At 41.1% G+C, this 12016-nt stretch overlaps 2 protein-coding genes across 2 annotated transcripts; one reads left to right on the top strand and one right to left on the bottom strand.

Moving 5' to 3' along the window:
- Nucleotides 1–25: 25 nt before the first annotated feature.
- Nucleotides 26–1929, bottom strand: LOC133961043 (uncharacterized). The gene is made up of 3 exons (XM_062395979.1): nucleotides 1045–1929; nucleotides 354–562; nucleotides 26–165 (listed from the first exon to the last, which is right to left on the bottom strand). Exons 1-3 carry the CDS (start codon nucleotides 1654–1656, stop codon nucleotides 48–50), a joined length of 939 nt encoding a protein of 312 aa, XP_062251963.1. The 5' UTR covers nucleotides 1657–1929; the 3' UTR covers nucleotides 26–47.
- Nucleotides 1930–4719: 2790 nt separating this feature from the next.
- r3hdm4 (R3H domain containing 4) lies at nucleotides 4720–11492 on the top strand. Its single transcript, XM_062395861.1, has 8 exons — nucleotides 4720–4904; nucleotides 6316–6473; nucleotides 6718–6839; nucleotides 7098–7215; nucleotides 7301–7386; nucleotides 7714–7799; nucleotides 8167–8222; nucleotides 8556–11492. The coding sequence occupies exons 1-8, from the start codon at nucleotides 4864–4866 to the stop codon at nucleotides 8657–8659; spliced, it is 771 nt and encodes a 256-aa protein (XP_062251845.1). The 5' UTR covers nucleotides 4720–4863; the 3' UTR covers nucleotides 8660–11492.
- The last annotated feature ends 524 nt before the right edge of the window (nucleotides 11493–12016 follow it).

Genomic DNA, 12016 nt, shown 5'->3' with positions numbered 1-12016 from the left:
GTTTTTTTAAAGCACTGTGTTGTATGTTGTGAGTCCAGTTCCCTGCATCATGTGTAAGTCGGGAAGTTTTTCTTGGTCATGGTGAGGATGGGTGCGGGTTGAGGAGGGAGCCTCCTCTGTCTGTTCACACTGTGTCCAGCCACCGGTGTCTCTGGTGCTGATCCACTGTTTTATAGAGAGAAAAATAACATTGGATGGGGCGGGTCTTTGACCATCATGTAGCATAAGTGTCTCTTAAGGTCACAATAGTAAAGGACGAGATCTTAAAAGTAATTAAAATTCCTCAGTTATTGTTTATAAGCACAAAATCCAAATGGACCCTTTTGTACACCACATTGTAGGCTGCGTTTTACCCTTCATAGATCTGCTGCCCGACCCTCTTCTCTCTCAAACGTTGTTCACTAACAGTCATTAGGAGGTGATCAGACTGGACTTGTCTCAACGGTCCACCTTCTTCATCACCTAATCCTCTCCTCTTCCTCGCCAGCTTCAGCGTGACAGTCTGCAGCAGAGCGTCCAGACTGGACAGGGAGATGTCAGGAAGACGGAACTCAGCAGATCTCTTGGGAAAAAAAAGTCAAATCATTCCTTCACCTTTTTTTGCTTTGAAGATACGTGTCTGCAGATTCTCTGACCTAACTCAACTATTGTTTTAGATTTATCTAACCTCTTGCCACAAAAAACATATACAAATTATTTTTTAAGTTAAAGTAATACTTTTGTACTTTATAACTTTATCTTTTCAAATACATGAAATATGGCTCAAAATCTGTTTTAATACTCAAATTAAGACATTTTGTTTGTAAATTACTATATTTTTGTATAACTCAACCATTTTTTCAGGAAGTTGCTGTAACTTCTGGCTTTAGAAACGGCTCTTGTGCAAAACTGTGACTTCAACATTTCCTCTGAACTCGTGTTGATGTAGATTCTCAAGGCTGACAATACATAAAAAATCTCACTCTAACAGAAATGGTGACACTTTAGCCTGTGAAGCTCAGGTTTTAAATGATATTGAAAAGACATTTGTGAGGTCTCACTCACACTTTTGGAGAACAGGACATTATCCATCCAGGGCCTGCTGTCTGACACTGTTGTATCACCTCCACAGCCTTCACTTGTGCAGTCCGGTGGAGAGATGGTGGTTGTTGTTTTCTCAGATGAACCGATGGGAGGTAGAGGTGTGGGGAACCTCCTGGTCCTGTGATGGTCACAACACTCAGGAGCTGGTGCAGGTTCCGTTATAGGCGGCAGCACAAACAGAGGATTGAGTGATTGTTTGCTTGCATTGGTTAATCCTGCGTAAGAATCACTTGTGGTGAATGCTTGTTGCTTTAATTTGGTCACAGATGGATCTTTTGTGTCTGTGGTTTCGGGTTCCTCTGCCCCTGTGCAGCTGGTTTCTTCCTCTTCCTCCTCCTCCTCCTCCTCTCTGGCTGCAGCTAAAACAGGCATTAAGTTGACACAAAGCTTCATTACATTCCCTGATGTCTCACATATAGCCGTGCCCTTCTTTGCTGTGGTAACTTTCTTAATCCTCTCCTTTGACTTCACCTCTCTCATCCTGGGAGGGTATATCTTCACTTCACCCACGATGATCAGAGGCGTGTCTGCTTCGTACTTTTCCAGTCCCACTGTTTTCCTTTTTTTCCCCATCACAGAATCTGGATGAAACCACCTCAGGGAATCTTCTCTGACGTCGTCCACTCATCTCCCCCCAAAAAAGGCTCTTGAAATGATTCCAAAAATTCTGTTCAGATTCAACAGGATTTAGTTTTAGTGGCAGAAACGTCTCAGCTCCTTTTCAGTCCAGCAGCAGTGAGAGAAGTCTCAAAACAATCAGATGCTGCAGCCTGTTAAACTGGCTGTTATGGTAACATGAACACAAACTCCAGTCACTGATGCACGGGTGGAAAATGTTATTTTAGATTTTACATCAATGCTTAAAGATTCCAGTAGGTGAGGTTTAGGTGAAAGGGACCTGATGGCAGAACCTGAACATAAATAATCCAAGTGATGTTTTCACTGGTGTGTTTCTAAATTGTACTAATTCTTGTTTTCTTTCCCCGAGAATGGGAAATTAAGGAAATTAAAAGTTGAATGAAATTTTCGAGAATATGTAAATAGTTGACGGGTAATTTTCTGTTGGTAGACTAATCAATGAATTTATTAAAAGCAAATTTTCCCCTGCTACTATATGGTTTTTATATTGGATTTACATTGTATATACTGGTTCATTTTTGTTGTGCACTGATTGCTGGTTGTACATCAAATTGCCCTTGAAGGATATTAATGATTTTCTTTTATGGACAACTTTAGTTAATTACAAGCTGCACAAACCAAGCTAGAGCAGCAGAGCAGCCCAGCCACCAGCAGGGGGCAGCCTCAGGACATCACAGCAGACAAGGTTATGAATTACTGGGTTATTCTCTAACAATAGGTTTTTAAAGTAGGTGTTATGTGCCGTGTTTTCTCTCTCTCCCCCTCTCTCTCCCCCTCTCATATCTCCTCCAGGTGGGAGAGTCAGAAGCACCTCCACTGGCGCAGCTGAGGCCACTCTGTCATCAGGGTGTGGCTGATAAAGACCCTCAGCTGTGCCAGTGAGCGAGGCAGGAGGCAGGAGTTCGCGAGCCAGTGGGCCGGTGAGCTGTGTCAGTGAGCGAGGCAGCCGTGCGGGATCAGACGTGGCGAGGAGACGGGCCATACTGACGTGCTGTTTGCTGTGAGCTGTGGGCTATGTGCTTTATTGTGGTGGTTGGTTGATGTTTTCTTTTCCCCCTTCATGTTGAGGAAGGGTGTTTTTTGTTACCGTTATTATCAAATAAATTGGTATTTACTTTTTAACATTTAAAACGTATTGGCTTCCTTGTTTAGTGCCCGGTTTTATTTTCTAATTGTTCGTCCCTCTCCCTAGACAGCTTTGGGGACGAGACAGTATGTTAAATCATTGAGTATTTAAAAGCCAAAAATATAAAAGTAACATAAGTAAGGCTGTCAAATATATGTAAAGTAGAAAATATTTTCTCTGAAGTGTTTATCAAAAGCACTATAAAATGACACGGACACAGACACGATAATTTGCCCATAGCCTGACTGTGCTTAGTTCCTCGTGACAATCATCTGGCGATGTGGCCTAGTCGGTAAAGTGTTCGGACATTAATACGGAGGTCCCGGGATCGAACCCCTCTCCTTCCCTTCTTCAAACTGACAAATTACTAAGCTCTTTAAACAGGCAGGGATCTCTTATTGACTGCAAAAGATATTCCACGATGTAAATTTAAATTTGATTAATATATAACAGGAAAAAAAATATGAAAATAAAAAAAAAAAGTTAAATTAATTATTAAAAAAAAAAAAAACTGCGCGCGCACATGCTGCGCAGAAGCCCTCTGCGCACATCCTGCGCAGAAGCTCACTGCGCACATGCTGCGCAATGGGCTTCTGCGCAGGATGTGCGCAGTGGGCTTCTGCGCAGCATGTGCGCAGTGGGCTTCTGCGCAGCATGTGCGCAGTGGGCTTCTGCGCAGCATGTGCGCAGAAGCCTACTGCGCAGCATGTGCGCAGAGGGCTTCTGCGCAGCATGTGCGCAGTGGGCTTCTGCGCAGCATGTGCGCAGAAGCCTACTGCGCAGCATGTGCGCAGAGGGCTTCTGCGCAGCATGTGCGCAGAAGCCTACTGCGCAGCATGTGCGCAATGGGCTTCTGCGCAGCATGTGCGCGCGCAGTTTTTTTTTTTTATTTAATTTTTTTTTAATAATTTAACTTAATTTAATTTTTTTATATTTAATTTATATTTCATTTCATATTTTATTTTTTATATGTAATTTTTCATCATAATTATTTCTCCGCGCTGGTTCAGGGGTAAATGATGCTGGTGACTGTAGCCGCCACCCCCCCACAGGACATTATGTGCTTCTGTGTGTGCGTGTGTGTGGTGTGTGGCCGCGGCGCTTCCCGGTTCCTCCCGGATGATGGTGTGACGTTAATGTATTGTTTTACATTGCATGTGTCACGTCTCCTATGTCGCCTGTACCAGGAGCCGCCCCTGTCACTGGTTATCTTGGCTCGCTGTCCTGCCGCTAACCAGCCGGACGGACCGCTCCGTGAAGGAGGAGATGTTTCTTTACTTGGAATGCGGCCATTTAATTTCTCGGATATACAACAGGAGCAACTATCGCATCCCATCTAGTTGGTCCGTCACTTCTCGTTATATAAACACACTTTTAGCGTATTTTCCCACAATGCCCAGGTGCACTACGACACACACTACAAACTTTCCTTAAAGGGGCAGGCCATACGTGCAACACAACATCTCTTGGTCTCATATACAGATGGCAAGAGAAAGCAGAGAGGGATTTTTACACACTGTCTGATAAAGATTCAGACAGTAAAGGCAAGGGGTAGTGATGGGTAAGGTTTTCTTTAACAAGTTAAGTCTTTCATTCTCACTTTCCACCTTTTAAAACTATGAAATTAACTAGTTCAAAATTTAAATGTGAACTATGAACTTGAACTATTCATGTTTACTTGTATGAACTGAATCTTATTTTATCTAAACTTAGCTAACTTAACTCAAACCTATCTCAAGTTAACTTTCCTTATCTAATTTTATCTAAACTATTTGAGAGTGTTAAAGGTAATGCACTGAGGGGCTTTGTGACAGATGTATAAAATCTCTGTGGAGTGATGACTCCATAGATATGGATGACTCCGCCTCTTCTTCCTGTCTTTGTCAGTGGTGGGAGGAGCAGGTGAGCTGTTAGCTGCTAAACCCAGTGCCTGTTTAAATCTGGATTTCACTCTGTTTACCTCCCGCACGTGCACACGGTGAACCGCTCTGTCCGCGCGGCTCCGCTCCGGAACAATGGTCGTTCTGTCGAACAGCAACGAAGAGCAGGATTACATGTGAGTCTCCATGACGAGTCATAACACGTTAGCACGCTAGTTAGCATTAGCATGGGCATTAAATAGCTCGCGAGCTTTAAAGTCAGGGCTGTGGGCGGCTACACCAGCTGTAACCCTGTCTGGTGAATTTCCAATAAATAAAAAAAACTCCATAAACTCATATTTGCTAGTTCAGGTTGATGCTAATATTCAGATTGAAGGTTCGAGTCGTGTTGACATCCCTCGTCCCTGTGTTAGCATTGCAGTTGGTGTGTAGCTAACTGGCTGGGGGTGTTGTGGTTGGCATTGAATTCAGTGAAATCTGTGTTTCTACTATTAAATCCTCGATCCAGGGTGTTTCCCACAACATGTCACACACCTATCTACTGTGGGCTTAAAACTTCTATTCGTCTGTCTGTCAAGAACATGTCAGAGTGGAACTGTGGGTTTTATTATTGTTGTTGGGAAACGTGAATAATCCAGAGGTAATTGCTCACTGCAGTGGTGTTTATAAGCTGCAGCCTGAACATGTCCCTGCAACTGAAGATGAGGAGACAGTCCTCTCACACGACACTGACTTACATCTGGAGCTGCTGCAGGATGCTGCTCTGATCCATTCAAACACTGCACGGTGTCCTGGTGACACTGGAGCAAAACATATGTCCACCTCAGCCATAGGGTTTGAGATTTGATGATTATGCATGAATAACAGGACGGACATCCGCTCAAGAGTGAACATAATGTTGATCCCTATTTGTAAGCATCAGGCATATTAAGGGGACAGACATCTATGAGTGTTTGCAATTTGGTGCAGATCCAAACATACACCTGTAGTTAATTGAGATGTGGTTTCATATGGGGCCTTTGCAGATGTACTTTTGGTGCCATGTCACCAAATCTGCTTTTTAGCATTTTACCAATACAGCAGATAAACATCCATCTCTCTCAGACCAGCACACTGAAACCATAATCCAGTAGTCTAGGTTAATAATGTCATCCTATCTAAACCAAACAGTTATAAATATGTTTATTGATAAAGCACTCTGCTGCTTGAATGCTGATAAGGTAGAGAACAAGCAACACCAGTCCTTACAGTGGTTGCCTGTCATATAAAGATAAGTTATACTGTTCATGCTCTGGCACTGGCCCTCTTGGCTACATGACATACAATCAAGGGAGTCCCATGACCTCACAAGATGCTGAACCTATTCACAACAAGCTTTGGATAATATTCTCCTAATAGTCTCTGCTACAGTATTTGAACTCTCACTCAAATCACCCTGTGAACCTGTTTATGTGACAAACAGGTTCTGTAAATATAAATAAAACATCACTGACTTAAAACAATCTGAAGAAGGTTTTCAGCTACAGCTACATCCCTTCAGGATATAATTGTGTGATTAAATTGACACCCTGTTCTCTGTCTCCTCAGCCTGATAGAGGAGCGTAAATGCTCCTCTCTGCCTAGCTCTCCCGCCAAGAGAGTGTCTCCCAGCAAAAAGAAACATTTCTTTATCAACCAAGCCATCCGCAACTCGGACCTCACTCCTCGAGCCAAAGGGAAGAAGAGCCTCCGCCGCCTGGAGAACAGTGAGTTCCCTTTTAATATCATCAGATTAGAAGATTCTGCAGTAAGAACTACGCCAGAAGATCTGTTCAGTCTCGCATACCACTAGTAGAATTATTTTCACCTGCAATAAAATGTGTGAAAAGAGCATTTTCATTGAGTTCTCTGTTCTCTGGCAAATTAACACTTTGAATATGTTCATCTGTCAGTGAAGTCATAGACATCATTAATCTCTATTTGCCTCTTCTCACCTTCTCTGGAAACCAGCACGCTTTCTTGCAAATCTTCTCGAGAAGGATGATTGCTCCACAGATGATCTGGAGGTTTGCAGTAACCCGGCCATCCCCTCCATCTTCACCGAGGCCTGCACCAACAGAAATTACGTAGAGGTAAAATAGTCCCCACCTGCTCATCTTACAGGTAAACTAGGCAATATTTAGGGAGTGTGTTACGGCAACATGTAAAAGGTTTAAAATTTTGTCACTGACTATTTCTTGGATATTTAACGTACCAACGTAAACTCAATTCTAATGGAACTCAAAAAATAACAGCAGAATAGATTAGTTCTTTCACTTTTATCAAGCACTGCTCTGTTTTGAGGCCTGATTCTGTACTGATTAGTTTGACTTCCTGGTTTTTTTTTATAGCCATGGAGCGACTTCATGAACTGCTCCGGTGAGGAGCAGGAGAGGCTGCTGTCTCTGCTCGAGCAGGAGGAGGCCAAGAAGAAAAACCCCAACCCGCTCCTCAAAGACCAGAGGAATAGTGAGTGTCTCAGTTTGTCTTGTGGCTGTCAGTCGGTTGTTGAAAGGACAGTCCCTTTGTTTGACCATCACTCATCTCTCCACAGTAAATCCTGCCTTCACTGCTCAGGACAGCTTCCAGAGGATCGACCGCAGGTTGCGAGCCACTCTGAAGCGGAAACAGATCCCACTGGTGAGTAATGTCTTCTTCTCATAGGGTCTGTGTCGTGTACAGCAGCTTCAGACTTTATCTGATTTGTGATCCGATCTCTTCACTGTTTTTTCCATCAGGTCAAGATGAAGAGACGTTATTCACTTGTTTGTTTATTAGACCAGACAAAACTTTTACAGATGTGTTTGCAAATTAGTGTTTTTCATAATTTTAGATTGGAGACAATAACCAGCAGATTATAGAATATTATCAAGTATAAAAATAATCAGAATATGATTGTTTTGTAGATGGAACCTCTAACGTCTCTTCCCTCTTGACACCCACTGTGTTGTTTATTCCTCTTCACAGGGAATTCTTGAAGTACTCGAGGATAATCTCCTGAGCTTCTTCAACACACAACCTCGCTCGGTTTACACAACCAACCTCGCCAGCAGGTAGAATTCCTTCATATACAATTTATATAAATATATGTAAATGCAAAGATTTGTCTTTGAGCTACCTTGCAGGGGTTTGGTCTGAAAACCTCTCAAATTCATATTTCACATCTCACCAGAGCCTGAAACAGCTTGACTCCACTTCCAAAGCCTCTTGGATTATTTTAACAAACCTTACTCACCCCTCAGCTCTTCAACAAAAACACAGTCTCCCCAGCTGGAGTCATATTACATTACACAAAACCTTTATTGCAGAAAACAAAAACAGGATGTGAGAGAAAACAGGCAAACATACTGTATTTATGGATCTGTGTGGTGAACAATTGAGGAGAGAAAAGTAATCTCTCTGTTTGTGTTTGTGAATCAGCTTTGAGAGGCTGCTGCTTCACGCTGTCTGCCAGTACATGGACCTCGTCTCTGCAAGTGAGTGGAAACACAAACCAACACACATGTATGTTACAATACAACAGAGAATCCTGTCTCAACATCAGGCAACAATTCTTTAGTCTGTTTTTGCTTCTTTTGTTCATTGACATAGATTGTAAATAACAGTTTACAGATATTTATGCATGATGAAGCTGCTAGCAGAAAACATCAGTTAACCGTCCAGTAAAGGGTTATTGACACAACTGTAGCACATAAACGTTTGTATTCACATGCTAATTTATCTTTGGTTTACATTAACTCTTCAGTCTCAGCCTGTTTGTGTTTCGAGTCACCTGAAAGAGAGTAAAGTCTGTTTGCTGTGACCCTCAGGCACTGACCACAACGGATCGCGTCAGACTGAAGTGGTGAACAAACAAGACGAGTTTCTGCCTCCCGCACTTCTGCTGTCGGCCTACCTGGAGCAGATGAGCTGAGGACAGGGCCGCGCCCAGTCTCCCCTGCAGTGCTCTGCTGCAGGCCGGAGATGTGGATGAGCTGCACAATGTGTAAAGTCCACAAACAGAGCTGAACGATACCTGCTTCCTTCTGGATGGTCTGGTAACTTCTTTCAATTAATTTGATTGACAAACCAATCCATATTTCATTGACACCTGCCTTAGTCTTAGGATATATATATATATCCTAAGACTATATCCATAAACTGTGTATAAAGACGGACGCTGCTTCTCCACCTTCTCGCACAACAGTATTGGAAGTCATTTGAGTCTGTGCAGTAGTGATCTGGGGCAGCGAGCGCCCACCGATACGCCGATTTCACCAATCAGTCTCAACTGTCAATCATGAGGTTAACTCATTTAAACAAAATCCTCTTTTACAAAATGTATTAAACGTTTACTTTTTAGTCTGGTCAATGTCCCATCTGCTAACATGGGTGAGGCGGGTATTGATAAGGTGGCGAGCTGTCATGTCGTCCATATTTATATACAGTCTATGATCCTTAAAGTTTTGTTTTTTGGTGTAATTCAATGCATCATGTATTTATTTCTTTAAGAACAAATGAACTACTGGACTCACAAAACACAAGAACGAAAACAAAATGTAGGGAAACATGCTCGCGTGCATAGATGGCAAAACAAAGGAGGTTACAGAAAGGAAAAAGTGTGTGACTGGCACAGAATGAAACGACAGTCACGTTTTCAGAGCATAAGCGTGACGTTGAGCTGATGACGTAACTCTTCTCTCAGATACAGTTCTTTCTGTTTACATGGCGCGGTGCTACGATACCAATCTGATACAACTTGAGACAAAGTGGGACTCGCATTAAAGTCTTGCCTTCACAAAAAGAGTGTCATTTACTTCATTTTCCATCAATTTAAGCTAAATTCCTAAAACATATCATGTTATATGAATATAAATAACAGCACACAAGGTAAACGTTACTTTTTCTATAGGTTTCAGTGGTTAGAACGGTCTTGCGAGCTCATATTTAATATTTATTGCAATTATGAACAATTTCTTAATAACAAATAACGACTTAAAAACAAATTTAATTTAAAATTGAATGTTGTAGTCTCTGTTGAGGCTGTTGGACACTGCAGGGCCCGTAATGTCTAACGCTGTGTAAAGGTGCTCAGCCGGAGGAAGTGCTCCGCGGCATCACTGGATTAGCCTGTCGGATTTGTAAAGTAGTGAAGTAAGACGCATGAATATTTATCGTCTATATATGCACAGTCGTCACTCATCATCTTACGTAAATAAATGTCTCATCAAGAGTGTAAAATAACAGACTCTCATAATCTTGGTATGTAAACTGATTTGTTTTCATAATCATCTCTGTTTGCTCTTTGGGTTCGATTTTCTTCGGGATGTGCTTCTGGGGGGGTTTTTTCTTTTCTATTTATCTTTCTCTGATAGCTTTGTCTACCCTGGTCCACACCGCTATGTTTTACGGTTTGTTACGTAGGGGTGTACTCACTTTTCTTTTAACCAAAGGGTCAATATTGAAACAGCCAAGCACAGAATGCATAATAAGTGTAACATAAAACAAAATCTCTTTTAGTTTTTTGCCCATTTTAGATTAAATTAGTGAAAGCCTGGCAGCACTGTGGACGAACACAGTGTATAGACAGCAGACGGCTGCAGCTGCAAAGCCATAGGATGGAGCATAATGGGCCACTTGAAGAGGAAAATTATTCTGAGATTTGAGAATAAGCTTTTAATTTACAAGATAATAGTCATGATGATATGAGATAAAGTTGTAATTTTACATACATTATCATAGGAATCAGGACTTGATGGTTTCTTAAGAAACAATGAGGTTGAACATCAAGATTTGGATCCAGAAAGATCAAAACTACGGAGAGCAATGGTTCTGGAAATCCTAAATATGTTTCTCCTCATTCTTGTAAGTTAGGATATTAAATTGCAACTCTTTTCTCAAGGTGTCAGTTATTTCTTCTTCAATATGACCCTAATACTCCATCATATAGTAAAGATGAGGAACTGTACTTTTAGATTTAATAATGGACTTTTACAACACGCACAATGTTTAATCAGTTTACACATGAACACACAACTTCCCTCTTAAATGAGCTGATAATGGAGTGTGAGGATAAACTGTGTGTACCCACTTTAGTAAGTATGTTCCAATGATATGAATTCGACTGAGATAACTAGATTTAAGATGTTTTGATGGCAAAGACCTGCAGAGTTTTGACTCTCCTATACGAGTCAATTCTGTCTGAACATCTACTTTACCAGAGAAGCACTTCTGCCTTATGTACACATGTTTCCATCTGTGTATATAGATATTTATACATTTATACTTGACTGGATGTAGGAAAGAGGTATCCGGGTTATTTAAATAAAAATATCTGATCCCAGATTACTTTTCAAGCTGCTGCCTGCAGTGTTAGAAAACTTGACTTATTGGTGCATTTTGTCAACAACCAAAGTTTGTGTGTTTGTTCTCAACTTCTCAGGCTTTGAATGTCTCACTCTGAATGTCATGTAGTGATTTCACATGGTGTCATTTTTCTGTGTACTGTAAACTCGCCAAAATGAACTTATCTAGGTCATGTTCACCCCAGAACCCCAGGGTGCTGCCAACTTTTTAAATACTTGTAGACGTAGTACTGCTGTAAATAATGAACACACGTAATTGACTTGTGCCAACATAAAAAAAAACAAAAGCTTTCTACACTCAACTGTAACTTCTGTGTGTATATAACTGTGTGCAGTAGTATCTTCACTATTTATAGGTATCACTGCTTCTATTAAAGGATTCAAGATCTTCTTTTCTTCTCATTTCACTGTGTACGTTTTACTTCATATACATTCATATATATAACTTCATACATATGAATAAATACCAGGAAGAAGTTCACAGATCTACTTCTTGACTTACAGTCATACAAGTCCTGCATTGAAGTGCACACATATTATATAAAAGTACAATGTATTTTCCTGTTGGTCACCTTCATGTGAAGTGTAAAGGCTAGAAACCCCTTTAAAGTATAAGAATGAAAAGATAATGTATTTTTCAAAATATTACAAAATCCAGTATAAAGGATAAAATCCCCATTAAGGCTCAGCCTCACATCCACTGGTTCCTACCAAAGATGTAATTCCCAAAGTCACAAATATGTTTACATTAAAAACATGTCCTGTTGTTTCAAACAAGGTTTGTGCCACCTCTTAACAGTAGATGGCGGACCTGTGCCTTGAAATACAGGTCAAGAGTTCCCACAAGGTTCAGAATTTATCTCAGAGCCAATATGATAATATTATAAAAACGTGTATCAACTATTTGTAAGTGTAGTTTGTTTTAT

This window comes from Platichthys flesus, chromosome 9 (assembly GCF_949316205.1).
Source record: "Platichthys flesus chromosome 9, fPlaFle2.1, whole genome shotgun sequence".
Lineage (NCBI taxonomy): Eukaryota > Metazoa > Chordata > Actinopteri > Pleuronectiformes > Pleuronectidae > Platichthys > Platichthys flesus.
Note: the sequence above shows the minus strand (reverse complement) of the source record. Positions and strands in the feature narration are given on the sequence as shown.

What these genes read in the sequence shown, in the direction of transcription:
- LOC133961043 (XM_062395979.1), bottom strand. Translation starts at nt 1,656, where the DNA reads ATGGGGAAAAAAAGGAAAACAGTGGGACTGGAAAAGTACGAAGCAGAC. An exon ending in ATGTCCTGTTCTCCAAAAGT is followed by an intron (nt 563 to 1,044) that starts GTGAGTGAGACC and finishes TTTTTTCCCAAG; the next exon opens with AGATCTGCTGAGTTCCGTCT. An exon ending in GGGCAGCAGATCTATGAAGG is followed by an intron (nt 166 to 353) that starts GTAAAACGCAGC and finishes TCTATAAAACAG; the next exon opens with TGGATCAGCACCAGAGACAC.
- r3hdm4 (XM_062395861.1), top strand. Translation starts at nt 4,864, where the DNA reads ATGGTCGTTCTGTCGAACAGCAACGAAGAGCAGGATTACAT. An exon ending in CCAACAGAAATTACGTAGAG is followed by an intron (nt 6,840 to 7,097) that starts GTAAAATAGTCC and finishes TTTTTTTTATAG; the next exon opens with CCATGGAGCGACTTCATGAA. An exon ending in ACAACCAACCTCGCCAGCAG is followed by an intron (nt 7,800 to 8,166) that starts GTAGAATTCCTT and finishes TTTGTGAATCAG; the next exon opens with CTTTGAGAGGCTGCTGCTTC.